Source organism: Mytilus galloprovincialis, chromosome 6 (assembly GCF_965363235.1).
Source record: "Mytilus galloprovincialis chromosome 6, xbMytGall1.hap1.1, whole genome shotgun sequence".
NCBI classification, from domain to species: Eukaryota; Metazoa; Mollusca; class Bivalvia; order Mytilida; family Mytilidae; genus Mytilus; species Mytilus galloprovincialis.
Window position 1 is genome coordinate 91,037,384 of NC_134843.1, and position 21,257 is coordinate 91,058,640.

The 21,257-nt window shown below is 33.4% G+C and overlaps 1 protein-coding gene across 2 annotated transcripts in view; it reads left to right on the plus strand.

Moving 5' to 3' along the window:
* LOC143080687 (E3 SUMO-protein ligase RanBP2-like) overlaps nt 1-20,137 on the plus strand; it is a 58,319-nt gene extending 38,182 nt beyond the window's left edge. The window contains exons 22-34 of one of the 2 annotated variants that reach the window (XM_076256670.1): nt 1,046-1,382; nt 1,853-2,260; nt 2,929-4,023; nt 6,872-8,809; nt 9,520-9,816; nt 10,029-10,196; nt 12,303-12,425; nt 13,049-13,224; nt 14,104-14,194; nt 15,618-15,865; nt 16,605-16,732; nt 17,748-17,871; nt 18,667-20,137. In XM_076256670.1, the coding sequence (XP_076112785.1) occupies nt 1,046-1,382; nt 1,853-2,260; nt 2,929-4,023; nt 6,872-8,809; nt 9,520-9,816; nt 10,029-10,196; nt 12,303-12,425; nt 13,049-13,224; nt 14,104-14,194; nt 15,618-15,865; nt 16,605-16,732; nt 17,748-17,871; nt 18,667-18,768 (5,235 nt within the window). In that variant the 3' untranslated portion in view covers nt 18,769-20,137. The remainder of the gene's footprint in view (nt 1-1,045; nt 1,383-1,852; nt 2,261-2,928; nt 4,024-6,871; nt 8,810-9,519; nt 9,817-10,028; nt 10,197-12,302; nt 12,426-13,048; nt 13,225-14,103; nt 14,195-15,617; nt 15,866-16,604; nt 16,733-17,747; nt 17,872-18,666) is intronic. The other variant, XM_076256671.1, reaches the window with a different exon arrangement.
* The last annotated feature ends 1,120 nt before the right edge of the window (nt 20,138-21,257 follow it).

Sequence of the window (21,257 nt, forward strand, 5' to 3'; positions counted from 1 at the left end):
CAAATTTTGTATAGATTATGCATGGAAACCCCAATTTTCTGCAATAAAGCGTAAACTACACCATAGAATTTTGAGATAACATATGAGAAGATAGCTTTGATAGTATGCTTTCAGTTAAGAAAAAGAAAAAATGGGGTCACCGGACCTGTTTTCTTGTTACATAATAAAATAGAGAAATTCCTAACACATTCTATTGTAAAAATACCTTAATCTGAATTATCTGCCCTTGCATTTGAGTTGCCTCCCCTTATGTGGCAAAGTTGGAAAAAAATTGTTCAAACAAAACATTTCTGTTTTTTGTAAAATACAATCATAAATATGATAAAACATGTCATTTTCTATGTAGAAGTGGAATTTCTTACACATGAATTATCTACTTCTCTAAAAATTTGCACATTCTATTAAAGATCTAGACCTTGTTTTCTGGTATTTCCAAATCCAAGATGGAGGAAGACACCCTATCTACCTTAAGTACTTAAATGTTCAATTCATTGGTCTGGGTAGAATATCTATTTCATACTTACATGCCATGATTATTTATTGCCTGTCATTCTAAATAATTCATGATTTTCATGTAATTTTCATTAGTGTACTGTGGATTCATCATTTATTATTGGATGCCAATGTTCATGGATTTCGTGGATACAGGGATACCCTGAATTTAAATGTTAAACAAAAAGCAAAAGTTCTTAAGAATGTATGCAAAATTTTGCATAACAAAGAAATTAGACATACAAAAACCTGCATATTCTTGGATATCTAACATGTTAGATATCCAAGAAAAAGGCAGGTTTTTACTAATCTATAAAAAATGGTTTCTCACTAAATAAATAAATTCATAGTATTTAAGGTAAATATAATGTTTCAATACATAATCAAGTATCAGTTAGATAGTTGTACCACTGGCACTTTCAATTCATCATTGTTCCAACGGTAAGTCCTATCCTTTTTGTAGAGGTAGTATAAGTTCTAAGAAAATTATTGACATTGTATGTAAATCTTTAATAATAAGTACATAATTTATAACAATATATAATCTTTGTAGGATTTGCTATTAAGCCAGAGACAAGCACCGCCCCCGCCTCCCCCACAGATGTACCCCTCCCCCTACGCTGGATCAATGTACAGACCTCAGTATCAACCTCCACCACCACCTCCCATGATGCCTCAGCCAGGATATGGCTATCAAATGCCCATGTCACCTGGACCAGGAGGGCGACCAATACCTAGCCGTGTTGGTAGGACTAGTCAGTATATACCACAACCAGACATAGAAGATGAGTTTTACGATGGGGACTTTTATGAAGACAACGGTTCAGGACAGGGAATGCCTGGTCAGGACACAAGTGGTTGGACAGTTAATCATAAACCTGGAATGGAAGGTACAGTATTCATTTGTAGATAATGGTACAAATAAGGGGGTCCAAATAGATGTAGAGTTGGGTATTTTTGTTTACGTATGTTTGAAGTCATAAAGGAATGACCTAGAGATTAGAAATTACCCAGCAGAGTGTAACTCTGTATAGAATGATAGTTATCAAATATTGATTTATAGACAGGTACAGGATAAACATGATCCACTTTACATTTAACCATATTTACAAAACTGCACTTGCATTTTGCATCCTCAACTTCTGCAAAGGATATAAACAAATTTCAATAAATTCACATATAAATCTTTAAAAAGAAATTTTGTATAATGACTCACAACTTTTTTATTTGCATGTTTTGGGGGTTCACTATTGAAAAGCTTTGATTCAGTGTTTCAGCTTGAACCTTGAAACATAGATATAGAAAGGAATGTATAACTATACACTGCATTCCATTCACTGACTATTGATCTATTTTTTAGGCATGAGTAATCTTGGTCATCCATCTCAGCAGATGCCTCCTGCAGGATTTTTTGCCCAAGCATTAAGAGGCCAAGCTCTTCAATTCCAACAAGGCCAGATAATGACAGGACAAGTTGGGAGACAAGGGCCACCTATGATGAGTTCTGGATTAGTCTCCATGTCTTCAACACAATCAGTCAATTCAGGCATGTACCCTCACCCTGGTGCCCAGCAACAGTCTACAGGTATGGTTCCTGGCATGATACCAGGACAGTCTCATGGTCAGGTTCCTGGCATGATGCCAGGACAGTCACATGGTCAGGTTCCATCCCAGATGGCTGGACAAGTCCAAGGACAGCTTGCAGAATTATTAAGTACCAATACCTGCCAGCCAAGAATGACTAGGACTGAGATTCCTAAGCCACCTGGTTAGTAGAATTAAATGTAGATCAGGTTATTTCATCACATTCAGATAATTGGCTCCAACCTGCTAAAAGCATGATAATGATGATAAACCAAATCACTATACATAATCTTAGAGTAAAATATGTCTTTAATAGGTTAGCTTTATAAATAGAACAGCAACATCATACTTTAAAAAGCTCATTGTTAACAGGTTATACACCTCAATGAAGTCCCCTTCCACTTTAGGCAGATTTTCTCAGATTTCCTATTACATTTTGTTACTGCAAAGTTATTTTCAACAAATAAACACCATCAAGAAGTTTTTAAGTAGTCATTATGTCTCCAAAAAATATTTCCAGCACTGTGAAAGCACCAATGTGTGCATCTATATATGAAAACAACACAGTTTCCAAATTTTTATTCTTTATATTGAAAAAGATGTATAAAATACAAATAAATGTGCCCTGGAAGAAAACTTCATATCTGCATATTGTCTTTCATTTGATGTATTTGACACTTGGAAAAGCTCCACAGAGACATGTTGTAACGTCATCTTAAACAATTTTATTTTATTTTATGATTTTCTGTATCCATGAAATTCAAAAGAACTGTATGGTGAATGAATAAACATTGGATGTAACAGTTTGGAGAATCTGTTCATGAATTTAATTTTAGATTATCTCATTTTCAGAGCCACAACGACCAATGTATGGTACTTCACAAGGAGCACAGAATGTAGGAAATGTCAGTTCATCAAGTTCTACTCCAACAACTTTACCACTGCTAGGCAGTCTCCTAGCTGCTTCAACATCTCCTGACAAACCATTGGCTAATCCTGTCTCTATGGTTACTTCAGTTGCCTCTGGTTCCTCAGCACCAAAAGGAACTTTTAGTTTTGGACAACAACCTTTGACAACAGGTACCCAGTCACCATTCAGTTTTGGACAAGTGTCATCAACTACTCCAGGGGGTGGTCAGAATTTGTTCACCTCACCTCAAAAGGCGTCTACAAGCTCTCCTGGTGCTGCTGGGTATATATTTCCATCTCCTCAAAAGGAAAATATTTTTGCTGGAAAATCATCAAGGGAGACGAGTCCTGTCAAATCTCCATCAAAAGATCATACAGATGAATATGAACCTAATGTTGATTTCAAACCTGTCATAGATTTACCTGATCTCGTTGAAACAAAAACTGGAGAAGAAGAAGAAGAGTCTCTTTTCTGTGAACGGGCAAAATTATTTAGATTTGACGACGGACAGTGGAAGGAAAGAGGAACTGGTGAATTGAAACTCTTACTTCATAAACAAACAAAACGTGTTCGATTATTGATGAGACGAGATCAAGTTTTGAAAGTATGTGCCAATCATTTCCTTACTAAAGAAATGAAACTTTCTCCAATGCAATCTTCAAAAAAGGCATGGTGTTGGAATGCTCAAGATTTCTCTGAGGGAGAAATTACAATTGAAAAATTAGCAGTTCGTTTTAAAGATGAGGACCTTGCTTTGAGATTCAAGACAACTTTTGAAAAACTACAGTCTGAACTTGATCAGGTGCAATCAAAGCCAGTGAAAAAAGAGCCAGCTAAAACAGTGACCTCAGATAAACCATCACTTGGTTCAATATTCAAGAAAGAGGAGGGAGCCTGGTCCTGTCCTGCTTGCTTGGTATCAAATAAATCTGATGTTCAGAAGTGTGCTGCTTGTCAAACACTGAAGCCAGGTCTGAAGCCAGAGGATGTTATAAAGACAGAATCAAAATCTGCAAATTTATTTGGTTCTACATCAAGTAAGAATTTATTCACTCTTTCTATTAATTACAATATACCTTTAGTGAAAGAGAAGGAATTTAGGCATTCTACATACAGGCTATAATTAAAGGATGTACTTTGGTGAAATTTAAAAATCTGATTTTTATACGACCGCAAATTTTGAAAAAATTTTCGTCGTATATTGCTATCACGTTGGCGTCGGCGTCGGCGTCGTCGTCGTCGTCGTCGTCGTCGTCGTCGTCCGGCGTCCGAATACTTTTAGTTTTCGCACTCTAACTTTAGTAAAAGTGAATAGAAATCTATGAAATTTTAACACAAGGTTTATGACCATAAAAGGAAGGTTGGTATTGATTTTGGGAGTTTTGGTCCCAACATTTTAGGAATAAGGGGCCAAAAAGGGCCCAAATAAGCATTTTCTTGGTTTTCGCACCATAACTTTAGTTTAAGTTAATAGAAATCTATGAAATTTTGACACAAGGTTTATGACCACAAAAGAAAGATTGGGATTGATTTTGGGAGTTTTGGTTTCAATAGTTTAGGAATAAGGGGCCAATAAAGGGCCCAAATAAGCATTTTTCTTGGTTTTTACACAATAACCTTAGGTTAAGTAAATAGAAATCTATGAAATTTAAACACAATGTTTATGACCACAAAAGGAAGGTTGGTATTGATTTTGGGAGTTAAGGACCCAACAGTTTAGGAATTAGGGGCCAAAAAGGGACCCAAATAAGCATTTTTCTTGGTTTTCGCACTATAATGTTAGTATAAGTAAATACAAATCTATGAAATTTAAACACAAGGCTTATGACCATAAAAGGAAGGTTGGTATTGATTTTGGGAGTTTTGGTCCCAACAGTTTAGGAAAAAGGGGCCCAAAGGGTCCAAAATTAAACTTTGTTTGATTTCATCAAAATTGAATAATTGGGGTTCTTTGATATGCCAAATCTAACTGTATATGTAGATTCTCAACTTTTGGTCCCGTTTTCAAATTGGTCTACATTAAGGTCCAAAGGGTCCAAAATTAAACTTAGTTTGATTTTGACAAAAAATGAATCGGTTGGGTTCTTTGATATGTTGAATCTAAAAATGTACTTAGATTCTTGATTATTGAAGTTTTTTGGTCCAGTTTTCAAATTGGTCTACATTAAGGTCCAAAGGGTCCAAAATTAAACTTTGTTTGATTTCATCAAAAATTGAATCCTTGGGGTTCTTTGATATGCCAAATCTAACTGTGTATGTAGATTCTTCATTTTTGGTCCTGTTTTCAAATTTCAAATTCTACATTAAAGTCCAAAGGGTCCAAAATTAAACTAAGTTTGATTTTAACGAAAATTGAATTCTTGGGCCTCTTTGATATGCTGAATCTAAACATGTACTTAGATTTTTGATTATGGGCCCAGTTTTCAAGTTGGTCCAAATCAGGATCTAAAATTATTATATTAAGTATTGTGCAATAGCAAGTCTTTTCAATTGCACAGTATTGTGCAATGGCAAGAAATATCTAATTGCACAATATTGTGAAATAGCAAATTTTTTTTTAATTAGAGTTATCTTTCTTTGTCCAGAATAGTAAGCAAGAAATATCCTATTGCACGTGCAATAGCAAGAATTTTTTTTAATTGGAGTTATCTTTCTTTGTCCAGAATCAACTTAAATCTTTGTTATATACAATATACAATGTATATACACTTTTTACTACCAACTGATAAATTTAAATAATCTTTACCATTCAGTGATAACAAGCAGTTTTTTTACATCTTAATATTTTATGATGTATTTAAATGAGTAGTTATTGTTGCAAACTCCATTAGAAATTTGAATTGATATCAGTTTTGAAAAAGGGAAACGGGGATGTGAAAAAAAAGGGGGGGGGGGTTAAATTTTTCTCATTTCAGATTTCATAAATAAAAAGAAAATTTCTTCAAACATTTTTTTGAGAGGATTAATATTCAACAGCATAGTGATTTGCTCAAAGGCAAAAAAAACCTTTTAAGTTCATTAGACCACATTCATTCTGTGTCAGAAACCTATGCTGTGTCAACTATTTAATTTTAGATTTAAAAAGTTTGAAGAAGAAATCTTTAATTGATTTGTAAAATCTTGGCATTTGTTTTGTGTAAAAAAAAACCATGTAATGTCAAAAATTTGATCACAATCCAAATTCAGAGCTGTATCATGCTTGAATGTTTTGTCCATACTTGCCCCAACTGTTCAGGGTTCGACCTCTGCGGTCGTATAAAGCTGCGCCCTGCGGAGCACCTGGTTAAAAATTAATATAAATCTAAAGAGCATTTGTTATGGAATAGAATAAGATGAAAAAATATCTATAGGTAATAGAGCTCTTTTTTGAGATATTTATTATATAAAAAAATGACTCAGAAAGGCTTACTCAGACTTTTACCTTACATTTGCATTGATATTATTTGGGTCTTAAATTGAAAGAAAGGAATCGAGAATCTGCTTAAATTTTGGTAGATGACCTTCTATGAGCTATTGAAGTCTTATAGGAAAAGAAAAATAGGTGATATGGAGCGAAATATTTACCCCGTATCGTAGGGGAAAAAATGATTCACCTTGTCAATCTGTTTGTCTGTACATATATCAGCAGTGTGTTTCCTATTACACAGCTTCTGTATTAAGTAATGACTGATATTTGGTCTTGAACTTTTGAACTTTGCATTTTACTGTCTAGGGGTTTTCACATGTTTCAGGCAGTCACTTCCTGTTGACCATGCTTTGAATCTTTGTCATACCCACTTAGCATGAGATTTTTTGTCAGTCTATTTATAACAATGAGTTGATACTTTGCAATGTTCTATGTTTCATATTTATTTGAATTACAATTTTGACTGATTTTTTTTTCAGGTGGTGTCAAGTTTGGAAATACAAGCTCGGAACAAAAATCTTCAGGCTTTTCATTTCAATCAGGGACTAAACCAACATCTGCTGCAGACATCAAATTTGGTCAGACAACAAAAGCAGCAGACAGCACAACTCCAGCCACAGGAAGTGGATTCAAGTTTGGGGGACAAACTGTTTCTACAGTAAAAACCACAACATCTGAAGCAGATACTGGCAAACCTCCACTCAGTGGTGGATTTAAATTTGGACAATTACCAGAGTCTGACAAAACTAAGGCCACACCTGGAGCAGTAAGTTTTGGACAGTCGGTTTCTTCCACTTCTACAACTGAACCCACCAAGTCTACTATAGGTGGCTTCACATTCCAATCACCTAAACCATCTGGTTTCAGTTTTGGTGGAGAGACCAAGTCTGACACTGCCAAACCAGCTGCAACATTTTCCTTTAAGCCCAGTGCACCAATGGCTAGTCCTTCACCTTCTGCAACTGTTACAGAAATAAAGAACAAACCAGTTTCATTTAAGCCAAGCACTCCATTAGGCACTTCAACAGTTATCCCTAAGCCTGAGCCTGCTAAGAAAGATGAAAAGAAAGGATTTGGGAATCAGTTTAAACCAAAAGAAGGAAGTTGGAAATGTAATGGATGTCTAATGTCTAATAATAGTGATGCCCTAAAATGTCCTGCCTGTCAAACAATTAAACCTGGAGTTACCAAGGAGGAGGCTAAAGCCTCTGTTCAGCCTGAAAAGAAGGAGGGGAAGAAAGGATTTGGTGATTTGTTTAAACCTAAAGAGGGTGCCTGGAAATGTGATGGATGCCTTGTTTCAAATAATGGTGATGTTCTCAAATGTCCTGCCTGTGGTACATTGAAGCCAGGGGTTAAAAAAGAAGACTTACCAAAAGAAACAGAAAAGTCTTCAGCTTTTGGAAGTACAGGGGGTGGATTTAGTTTTGGTGGAAAAGGAGGCTTCAATTTTGGAACAGCTGGCAAATCTGATACAAAAGCTGCTTCTGGATTTACATTCCCTACGCCTGATTCAACAAAGGAAAAATCTGAATCCAAACCAGCTGGTTTTACCTTCACGCCAACAAAATCTGACGCAGAGAAAAATAAACCAGATGTTGCAGCCAAAGGTTTCAATTTTACATTACAACCATCTGCTACACCAGAAAAGGGCAGCAGTGGATTCAATTTTACATTGTCACCATCAAAAGATGCGGGTCCAAAGTCACCACCCACCGATGCTGAGGGTATGTACATGAATAAAGACGGAGATGATGATCATATTCATTTTGAACCGATTATTGAACTGCCGAGTGTTGTTGATGTTGTCACTGGAGAAGAAGATGAAGAAGTATTATTTCAGCATCGGTCTAAACTGTTTAGATTTGTTGATGGTGAATGGAAAGAACGTGGAGTGGGTGACATAAAAATCTCCAAACATAAAGAAAGTGGAAAAGTTAGACTTCTGATGCGCAGAGCACAAATTCATAAAATATGTTTGAATCATTATCTAACCCAGGAATTAGAGTTAAAACCTATGCCAAAAACTGATGGGAAAGCATGGATCTGGTTTGCCTTGGATTTCTCTGATGGTGAACCTGCAATGCAACAATTAGCTGTAAAATTCAAAAATCAAGAAATAGCAAATGGTTTCAAAAAGGCATTTGACGATGCCAAAGCAAAACTTGACTCCTCTGTCGCTACCCAGGAATCACCAGTAAGGAGAGTTGATGATTCTGATATTAGAACTGATGGTGTTGAATTTGTAAAAGAAGAGAAGGCAACAAAAGAACAAATAACAATGGCAAGAAAATTCTTCTTACCCGACCACTTCTATTTGTATGAGAATAAACCATCCTGTCCCGGCTGTATTGGTTGTGAGGATTACGAAACTGGGAAAAAAATCTCACCTGCAAAATCAAGAATTCCAGTTAAAGGTATGTTGAACTTTTATTATTGAAGATATTGTGTTTATTCATTTTTATGCCCCATTTATGGGCATTATGTTTTCTGGTCTGTGCCTCCATCCGTTCGTTCATTTGTCCGTTCATCTGTGCATCCCGCTTCATGTTAAAGATTTTGGTCGAGGTAGTTTTTGATGAAGTTGAAGTCCAATCAACTTGAAACTTATTACACATGTTTCTCTATGATATGAGCTTTCTAATTTTAATGCCAAATTAGAGATTTCCCCCCATTTTCACAGTCCACTGAACATAGAAAATGATAGTGCGGATGGGGCATCCATGTTTTTTTTGTATAATGGAATATGGGATATACTTTGTATAAGGAGTTCAGTGCCATCAATCAGCAGATAACATGACATTAAAGTTCCAGTTGTTTGCAGAAAGCATTAGAATATAGTATCATTATTTCAATTCTAAGGAAAAAATAAGAGTATGGTACAATTATAATGCAAATACAGTAGGATTAGTTATGAACACTAACTAGTTACTCAGAAAATATAATACCATCAGTTTAGCTAAGAACATAAAAAATATAATACAGCTAATTCAGAACAGCAGAAAACATAAGAATTAAAAACCATTACCAGAGTAGTTTCATGGGCAGTATGAAAACATTAACATTTTAATAACATACAACTATTATGTTTTAACAACATGTTTATATTTGGATTTGATTATTTTAGTTGTAGCGGATACAAACTCGTCAAATGCCAAAACAAATTTATTTGGACAAAGCAGAACATCTGATTTACCTAAACCTAAATCTGAATCCAGTGTAATTGGATCAACAACAGTCAGTTCTTCTTCAGACACGAAAGGAGGAATGTTTGGTGCAGGAGCTACAGAATTCTCTTTCTCATCAATAGTTAAAGAATCTGAGACATCCTCGGGAGGGGTATTTGGTGGAGGAGGGGCTTTCTCTTTTTCTGACCTGGCAAAGCAAGCAGATAGTTCAACCTCACCAGGATTTAAAGTTCAAGGTAGGATTTCTATATCAAATCTCGGACAACCTCAGGTAGGTATTCGATGGAGGAGGTGCAAGCAGATAGCAAGTTTTTGTGATAGATTTCTGTGATTCTTGTTAAAAAATTTTTAGACTTTTTCAACATAAACTAAATCATGACATGTGAAGTAGATGAGACATTGCACCTTTTGAAATCTTGTTTTAGCTACTTCCATGTTTTTATTCTAGATCACACTAAACAGTTCAGCTGGACAGGAACAGGACAGCAGTTATTTTCTACTGGTGCAGGTGATGGAAATGAAGAAGGGACAGAAGAGGCAGATGATAGTGGCTACACCTATGATCCTCAATATGAACCAATTATAGATCTACCTGATCTGGTTGATACTAAAACAGGTACAAATTTTGATACAACAAACTACTTGGGTTATTACTGGGTCACAATTTTCTTATCATTTCATTAATATGCCTTGATCATACCTGTCAACTGACCCGGATTCTGCGGGTGTGACCCGAGATTTTCACAATTCTGAGGGATCACCTGGATCACCCGCCGGGTCATTGAAATGACCCGGAAATTCCGAAAATGACCCGATTTCACCCGTATTTCTTAGCCTTGAGATTGATTTTCATAAGTAATATTCCTTTGAAATACCGGCAAATTCGTAATTCTTCCATGAACATGCAGCTATGTAAACTGTCAAATTAAGTGACCCATTAAGTGCATGGCTTCACTTGACAGCTTTGGTGGCATACACACTGTTGATTAACACCAATTACCTTAGCTGTAGGTCGTAAATAAATTGCCCTGTTGTTTTACAAAGATATTTCAACTAAGAGTTACTTCCCCTTATTTGTCACCATTCAAAATTATTCCTTATATTTACGTTTTATGGGTGAAAAAGATTAAATCATAATAATATAAAATTCAAATACATATTGAAAAATAACTTTTCATTATTTTTATACCTTTATACAATTTTTAAAAAAAAGTTGAAAATTATTTTTTACATTTATACTTCCTTTAACTGTATTACTATATTTTATTATAGTCTAATTTCCTTCACTATCGAGAAATAATACTTCTACATGGTATGTTTAAAGATAAAAAAAAAAAAAAACATGGTATGTTTAAAGGCTAGTAGTCTCATTATAAAATTACATTTGAAAAATAAATTTTAGATGATGACAGAAAGTAAAGGCTGTGATACACAAGTTTATAAAAATCTTTAAAAGTTTAATGAAATAATAATAAATAAGATTTAAAATGACTTAACCAAGTGAACATGCATTGATGTTTTGGTATCTTTGATATACATTATAAGAAAATGTACCATAAATACTGAAATTCAGCTCGAAAATGTCCGTACGCGTTATGACCTGAGATTTGATTCTTCAATGCAGGTCATGACCTGCATTTTCATCGTCACAGGTTGACAGGTATGCTTGATGTCTCTACTAGTGTCCAAGCAATAGAAATTGGCAGTGGGCAAGATGTTGTCTCTGCTTGTTGTTTCTGTTTTATACATTTCTGTTTCATACATATTCCTCTGCCAGCTGGTCAATGCTAACCATTGTTCTGAATCAGATCCTGCGGCTTTTAGGTCAATTTAGGTGTGTCAAACTGTAACATGTGCACTACTGGTTGAGCCAGACTTGGATGGAAGGTTCTGTCATGAATGAAGACTTTTGGTTAGGTCTGCTGCAAATGGTTTAAAATAGTTTTCTGTCGCATCAAATTGAAACTTAATACACATTTCTATTATGAATTGAACTGTTTAATAAATACATTTATCCTGATTTAGAGTAATTTGATTGGCTGATATTGTCCTAATAAATTTCAGTACAATTTTTTATCACCTCAATTGGAATTATCTCTCTTATTTATTACGTCAATTGGAATTATCTCCCTTATACCATTGACCTAACAAAAAAAACAAAAAACAATTGAGTTGCTTTGTAGTCATAATATTTTTTATTTTTCACATTTTTTTATTTAATATCTAAAATATATTTATTGATATTGTCCTAACATTGAATTTGAATATAATAATATGTAATATAACAAAATCAGGATAAATTCGTTATACAGTGTTCAATTGTCCTAATACGGAATTTATCGGGTCAATAAAATTCATATCGGGTTTGGCTTCGCCTCACCCGATAAATTCTCGTATTAGGACAATTGCACACTGTGTAACTAATAGTATGGCATATTTAGGTTTTTATCCAGTTTTCATGGTTTGCTGAACATGGAAATGAAGTAGGTTTAACGTGCCTGGAGCATTGCTGATGAGTCATTTATAGTTGAGATGCACTTCTAGTGCAGAATAATTGGAACTTTAATTTTATTAGTTATTGTTTCAGTTGATTTGTTGTGACATCAACTTAAAACCTGGAACCCATATTTATTGCCAAGTGAACTATTAAATATATATTCCAAATTAGTGTTTTCAACTTTATAATGAATTTACTCAACATTTCATGATTTTTTCTCAACAGGGGAAGAAGACTTTGAAGAGATGTTCCGTCAAAGAGCTAAGCTGTTCAGATTTGATAAAGAGGCCAATCAATGGAAGGAAAAGGGACTTGGAGAAATGAAAATCTTAAGACATCTGGTCAACAGTGAGTATTTTAATTTGTATTGTAATCTTTCTATTAACAAACAATAATTTTGGTTTTGTTAAGACTAGTACTTAATACTAGTCTAAACAAAACCAAAATTATTGTTTGCATTTATTATTGGGATGTTTAAAGAATGAGCAAAAATGTGTGATTAATTAATGCAATATCAGTAAAATCTGCATACAGGTATATGAAGCAGATATCAGAATGAAAGTTCTTATTAATGCAATAATCACCCAGTATTACATATATTTACATGAATAAAAACCTCTCACTAATTTCTGAATTAAAGTAAAATTTGTTTAAAATATAATCTGAAAATATTTTTAATTTGGCTTGTATACTGTGGATTCATTTTTTTTTTTCATTGTTACATTTTTGTGGATTGCTGCATCCTCATTGATATTTGATTTCCTGGTTTTGCCAATCTCTGTGTACATAGATCTACATAGCCTACTGAAAATATATTATTCTTTGAACATTGGAATTTGTAGTTCAACTGTACCCACTGAACCCACGAAAATTTGTATCCAACAAATAATAACAAATCCACAGTAATTGTTTTTACATTTGGTTTATGTTTCAGACATACAATCATTACATACTACTATTGTTTGTTAAAGGTCGATACAGACTTATACTTAGAAGAGAACAAGTTTTAAAGTTGGCATGTAACCAATGGTTGACAGCAGAGATATCATTTAAACCTTTACCAACATCAGAAACATCATGGTGCTGGGTTGGACAAGATTTTAGCGACAATGAACCAGTCATTGAACAATTAGCAATTAAATTTAAGGTTAGAAATCATTGTAAATTTAATATGTTTTTTTCTGTATTAAAGTGGTACAAAGACATTACATACAAACTATAGAAAGGAATAGCTTGACATATCAATTCAGATAACACACATGCAACTGTCGAAACTGATAAGCAAATTTGTATATTGTGCATTCACTGCTTTCCATTGCTATTCTAGATTATAAGCCAACTCTGTGGGACCCTCATGGGTAAACAAGGTTGTTTAAAAAACCTCTCTTGTTGTCCTCAATATGTTTCTAGATTTCATTTAATTTTATAAAATGATTTGAATATAATTTTACAATTATCATAAACATGATGCAATATTTATTGATTCATTTTGGTTACTTAACGTCCAGTGGCATATATTTAATGCATGTTCAGGACGAGAACAAATTAACAATAAATACAAAAGGAAGGTCCTTGAATAGAAGCCCTTTGGGATATAGGTCAGAGAAATTTTAGACTGCCACTGGAAAATGAGGGTATATTGGATAGGGACAGAAATTTCACCTTGCAAAAGGCCACCTACCAACCCCTCAAAGAGTTGTTGTAAGGGTTCTTTACATGCAAAGAGCATACAACTCACTATAAATAAGGCATTGGATTTAATGTCCCTTTTCTAAAGTGTCTGCAACTTATACATCCAGGACAGCCAAATTGACCTCCCTTTTTGGCAAGAGTTTTGCTGTCAGTCAGAAGACCTAATTGATCATATTCATATTCCCTAATCATCCTTGGGGGAGACTAATTGATCCTTAAACCTTGGATGGACTTAAGGAACAAAAGGATGTAATTTTAGAGCAAATACTAAAATAATTATTGGGGAATATTTAAAAGTAAACCGTATATTAGTCATTTGTTAATGATTTTTCAGACAATAGAGCTGGCTCAACAGTTTAAACAAGTCATTGATACTTGTCAGAACGAAATCAGAAAGCAGAATTCAACAGCTACAGAGAAGGGAGGTAAATATTAAAATAAAGTATCAAAACTCATGGACAAATCTATTTTTAGTTATACCATTAGAATAACCACCAATTCAGACAAATGTTGAAATGTTTTCCCTGAATGATTGTTTTAATGACGAGACAAGCAAATCATGTATAAGTTAGAAAGGGATTTGTATTGAGGATAAACACTGTGTATCATCGTACAGCGGATATAGGTACTAACCAAGCGGGAGTGAGCGATTTTGATCTTACACGGTAACGAAAATCTTTGTTTTGTTCACAAAAATCAATGTGTACTTCAATATTAACATAATTGCTGTTTTAAGAAATGATTTGGTGGTAGCTTGATGATTAGAGAAGTCTCCTTATTTTCCCAAAACAAGAACGATAACTAAAAACATGTGCAATACCCTCGTCTCATCCGATATAATTCTATATTCATTGCAACTCTTTTTCTGATAGAAGGCCACTGTGTGTGTGTAATAAGTGTTTAGCTGACCACATAAATCCTTATGTACGGTGCATAGTTAAGCTGTTGTGCACCGTACACAAAAACTTTATTTTCATACTCGTTTATTACCCAAAAAGTTTCAAGGAATGAGTAATCACAGGTAGATTTATGATTGGTAACTATTTCTTTTGCCCTGTGTTAGCTTTCTTTCAGATAAAACATGTAAATGTCTCAACAACTTTATTGAAATTGAAAGTTGGTGTTGACATTCACAACTATTTGCGCATGTACAATTTATTTGTTCTTATTAGAATATCAAAGTTGTTTGATGAATAGGAAAAAAGTCAATGCGAAAATTATTTGGGAGCAGGAATTTCACATGTTGAGAAATGTACATTGAATATTGATAAAGCAAAACAAAGATTTTTGTTACCGTGTAAGGTCAAAATTGATCATGCCCACTTGGTTAGTACCTATATCCACTGTACTGATGATACACGGTGATAAAGAGCTGTACAGTTCATAGTTTGTAGATGGAAGGTTGTTTATGCCACACCATCTGTAGTAGTACTGCATATTGTTTTTGTATCTGTCTGTTTTTCCTTCCCATATTAGATTAAAGATGATCATTAGGTAGTTTTGCATGAGGTAGTGGCTACATTAACCTTAGAGTTAGTACACATGCATATTATGATTTGAAGTAAGAATCAATGCCTAGCTAGGGTTTTGATTAAGATTTTTTATTCACTAAACATGCAATTGTGATTATTTAAGCTGGCCATGGTGTGCTGTGATATTTACAAATATTCTTGTCTTTTATAAATCAGGTTTATGTCTGACCTGTTCCGTAATGAAGTCAGAAATCATGTGAACCCTCAAAAGAAGTATATACAATCTCAACATGATTTGATGTATTCCTTATAAATCACATTACCTGAGACTTCTTTTCCAGGGTTCAGTAATTCTTATAATTTAAATTTATTACAGATGCAGATATAAAACCCACAACAGTGGTAGCACAGCCAGAAGAGTCGAGAACTGTAGTAGCACAACCGGAAGAGTCCAGAACCGTGGTTACACAGCCAGAAGATGCAATGAAGAATGTTATTGAAGAACAAGCTAAAGTAGAAGAAGATGAAGAAGAAGACGATGATGATTATACAACGGATGAAGACGAAGAAGAAATACTTTTTGACAAAAGAATAAAATTCTTCAGCAAAGAAGAAGATTGGAAGGTAAATTACAGTGATAATATCTCTAAATTATTTTCCATAAACTCATTAAAATTAAAGGGAGCTGTGAATTACCTTGGTGTCCATGTTTTTGTAGGTGTCCACAACTGTTTCTAAGGTACTGAATGACCTATAGCAGGGTTATTTTGTCTGCAAGTTGACCTTGAAGAAGCTGCCCAGACCCACATTTTGCAGTTCATTGGCTTCTTATTTTTGAGTCGATCAGTTTGATATAAAAAGAGATTTGCAATAATGTTTGGGTTTAAAGATGAATCTAACAACTTACCATTACAGATATTCAGTCTTCCTGCTCACTGTTTCTCTTGGTTTCTATTTATATCACTTTAACATGTTTTATTCCTGAAATGCATATAAGATTTTTGAATGGCTTTCATCAGTCAATCCATCCTTGATAGAAACTGTTGATATGGGAATTTTAAGGGGGTAGACCTTTGTTCAGGGAGATATCTCTTTAAATCAGTTATGATTTTGAAAAAGTCAGGTTTCATAAATGTATTTTAAGCATTTACATGCAAGATTGAAAATAATCTGTTACCTAGAAGTTTATAGAATATATTTATGAAAACAGTTGACACAAACATACTGATGATCTTAAGAGTTATTTTCCTTTACCTATAGTAGGTCTACCTCCTTAAAACTTTGTAGTTAGCTGTATTATTGTCTTCATTATTCTGTTCTACTATAAATGTTGTGAGATGATTTTCATTTTATATATTTGTAGGCTGTCGGACTAGGAACAATAAAGGTTATTTATGATGAAGATGTCAATGGTAACAGGATAATGGTAGAATTAGACAACAAAAACGTTGTTTGTAATCATTTAGTAACTAAGGAACTGAATATGTCTATGTAAGTAGGCTTTTGTAAATATTTTGCTTTGTGGTTCCAGAGTTACAGTACTTGAACAGTTTGAATGAAGGCAATTTTTCACATATCATGCAATAACTCCAGTATTAAATTGAGAAATTGAAAGGGGGAACGTGTCAAAGAGACAACAACCAGAAGAAATTGACACAACTTGCCGTTATGGAAAAGGAAAAACTACAACTATAATCCTTCTTTATTTGCTACATCAATCGTAGGAGATGTCCTTACATTGGTAGCATTTAACTTGCACATGTCTTGTTACATGTTTCTAAATATACTTTTTTTTTTTATATAAGTATATCACAACAACAACAACAACAACCCGACCAAAGAGCAGAAAGAACGATTCCCTTTAAGCTTCATGTTATTGTTGGGAATGTTTTCTTTCAATGTATTTTAGTTTTCTGTTTCACTATTTCAGAAACTTCAATTGTCAGAATTATAATATAAATTGTTCACATTTGTACCATAATTTGAGTTCGTTTAGATTAACTGACAACTTTACATAATTGCTGGAATTGGTGAACACAACACAACTTTTTTTTTTTTTTTTCTTTTAATATGCCATTACAGAATTATAGGACTTTGTCGGTCATTTTAATAAAAGGTATTTTTTAAATGTCTTGAATTACATAAGTAGATATAAGAAAATGTGGTATGAGTGCCAATGAGACAACTCTCCACCAAAGTTACAATTTGTATAAAGTAAACCATTATAGGTAAAGTATGGCCTTTAACAAGGAACCTTGACTCACACCTAACAGCAAGCTATAAAGTATGTATTGTTCAAATTACTACAAAATTAACACTTATCAAAGGATTGGTGAATTCAGATTCCTGATTTAAAAAATTCTGGTTTGTCATTCAAAACTGCACACTTGTTAGATTTTGTGAATTTAGAACCTTAATTTAGAAAATTCTGTTTTGTCATTTCAGAGTTGTGGGACTTTTAATAGTCATAATTGACCTATGCCTAAGGCTATGTTTTTATTTACAGAGATAAAAAAGACTGTTATTGGTCTCCAATAGATTTCTCCACAGATGAACCTGTAAGAAGACACTTTAGATCTCAGTTTAGTTCAGAGCAGGCTGCTCAAGAATTCCAAAAAGTATTTGAGGAGGTGAGTTACTACATATTTTAATCACATTTTTCTCTGGTTTTACTTAACAGAATGCCATCATATTATGTCTGCAGTTTGACAGTGTTGAGATCTTAATTTTGCTCACTTTGGGGATTTGTCAAACACCACCTTCCTGCCTTCCAATATATGATATTGTTTTTAAAATTCTGAATGAATACAAATACTTTTATGCTCGATTTATGGGCATTAGGTTTTCTGGTCTTTTCGTCCGTCCGTCTGTCCCACTTCAGGTTAAAAAATTTTGTCAAGGTAGTTTTTGATGAAGTTGAAGTCCAATAAACTTGAAACTTAGTACACATGTTCCCTATGATGTGATCTTTCTAATTTTAATGCCAAATTAGAGTTTTGACCCCAGTTTCACAGTCCACTGAACATAGACAATGATGGTGCAATTGGGGCATCTGTGTACTATGGACACATTCTTGTTGTAAGGAACTTGAGAACAGAGTAACTTTATATTTAGTCAGCAGATTGTTTGTGCAACTTATGAATGCTTTCCAGGTCTGTCGGACAACTACTTCCTACTTTTTGATACATTGAATTACAAATGTAGGCTTAGAACGGCAACATGTGTATTGTTGTTTATTCCTATATTTTGTACTCCATAAGATTTAATGGAAAGCTCAATTTGAAGGCAAAACACATTTCTGATGTTCGATTCTCTAGTTTAAAATAGCAGAACAAGGATTGAATAGAATTGTGTATTTTTTTATGTCAATTTTTTTATTATCTTTATTGTCTTTTCTGTATCATTTATATTTTATTTTTTCACAGGGACGCCAGTTAGCACAGGAATCAGAAATTTCCGAAAGAGACATAGCGACTTTCCCACATGAGATCACATTTCCACATGCTCATGGTGGCTCCAGTCAATGAAGATTACAATAGACAATGACTTTGTTATGGATTAATGTAGCTTTCTGTAATTCTGATATTAAATGTGAAATGCTAGTTCTGTTTAATGTAATGATTAATTAATGTAATGATGATTCTGTTAAGAATGACATAGGAATATTAAAGTAATGATGATTATCTAAAAATGTCAGGAATTTGTGTAACTGTTGAATTATGTTATTGTTTCAAAACTTAAGTTATGATATGTTTTATGCTAACCTAATGGTATTAGGGTAATGTTAAAGAATTCAAACTGCATGAAAAAAGATTTATCAAAAAAAATGTTAAGTCTTCAACATCAGTAATTATATGTTGATCACAAGGATTACAGCAAATTATTTGAGGGCCTTTATTAACCTTTATCTGATGTTCATAATGGTTCTATTTCTATTTGCTGTACATGCTTGTTTCTTAAAAGAATAGCTTCAATAGAAATACAAGTATCATGGTAGTACTTTACAATCTTGTTTGTTTTGTGAAATTGACTAATTAGATTATTGGTATCTTTTTTACTACTCATGATTCAGAGTTTTCCATAAGGGTTTATGCATTGTTGTGCGCTAATGCATAATCTTAAAATTCCCTTTTATAAGCCCCTATCATTCAAACTTTATGAACTCCATCCTTTCAGTCAATCCCTCGTCATTCAAAAATATTCAAAGGAAAACACTATTGAGATGGTTAATTTTCAGGGAACCTGAGACAGATAGTCATTCATAAGTATTGTCTATATTTAAAGTGCTGTATTCATTAAGATTTTAACACATTTGAATTACAAAAGTTGTAGCTTCATTCCCAGTATTAATTCTATTTTGTCCAATAGTTTTTTACTTGGGGCCTAGTTAATCTATATAAAAAATCAATCAACAGTTTAGACAATGGTACTATTTGTATTTACAGAACTTAATGAGAACAATATTGTAAACACTTAATCTAGTTTTGTAGTTATTTACATGTTGATGTAGTCAAACACAATTATTACAGATGACATTGTCAGTGTTAGATGTATGAAAAAGAGAGGCTTAAAATGATGCATAATGACAACCTTTATAACACTGAAAATAAAACTTCAATTATTTAAATTTTTGGTTTAAAAAAATTATATATATGCTAAAAACAAGACACATGAAAATGTTAATTTTTGTTTTTTAAACAAAAGTTTGACAGTAATATCTTCTTTCATTTCAATTTCTCTTTTCTTTCTAATATCTTTAACATATTGTATACTTTTTGCTATTTCTTTAATATCAGGAACTTGAGGAAATCTTAACTGCTCATGGAGAGAAGTAATCATGGATTGTTAAACTTAATCTATAAACAATTAGTGCTGTATTAAATTATTTCACATTGATGGTGTTATATTTTATTGAGTTGTAATGCCACTACTTTAGCTGAATGATGTTTACACTGTAATAATCTAAAAAGAGAGCATGACTTGCTGATGTTCTGTTAATCAAATTTTAGCTTAACTACCAAAATGTCCTTGCGAACGTTTGTATGTATTTTTTCGCCTTAATTGACGATTTTAAAACTTATTTTTCTAGTTTTCCCGTATCATCTCAAAACCTTTAATACTTAAATTCATCGCTATTTTACGATATTTTCCTTTGATCTTACAGACTGATAATTTCCTTTCTCAGCACATTAGAATGATTTGGAAAATTATCACTGGAATCTAAGGGCGCTCTTGCCGTTGTCAATTGTCATAGGTAAAATAGCAATAAATTATCATTGGTCATCTCAACTCAATTTCTCTGTTTTCAAATTTGCTATACAGGTACCAAGTTGAGCTTTGCATTAATATTTGTCAGGGAATTATTTTAGATCAGTCCTGATGCACTGAATATTTGGAAATAATTTGGACTTAAGTTTGAAACTTTTCTGTTGTGTAATTTTCATTTTTTTGTCTGAATATAAAGGCATTGAAAACAGAATAATTTTATATTCAACATGACCTCAATCTTTACCATCTCCTTTCACTCACTGAATAACAATTGTCTTCCCAATTGACAGATTTCTTAAATATTGTCATGGTATTAGTTTTAAGATAGTAAAATAATTTTTTCAAATAATAGGCAAGATTTTGTTTTATCACTAAACACCTAATTATTGTCTCACTTGACGGAGTCAAAAAGTGTGACAGAGTTATGCTGTTGCCGGCGGCGTCAACAATGTAAAAGTTTGTCATTAGGTCTAGTGTATGGTGAACATCAAGTTGTAGGTCAATCATATTTGGTATGCAGTTGTATTAGCCTTGGCACATCTCATTGCCATGGAGATACTTTGGCCCTGCTCCCTCATTCATGGTCTATTGACTTTGAAGCTTTTGTCTATTTTACATGTATCAGTTTGTGATTAGGTTAGTTTATGGGGAACCATTTGTGGTAGGTGAATGATAGTTGGTATGCAGTTGTATTAGCATTGGCATATCTCATTTCCATGGAGATTATTTGGCTCTGCACCCTTAGTCA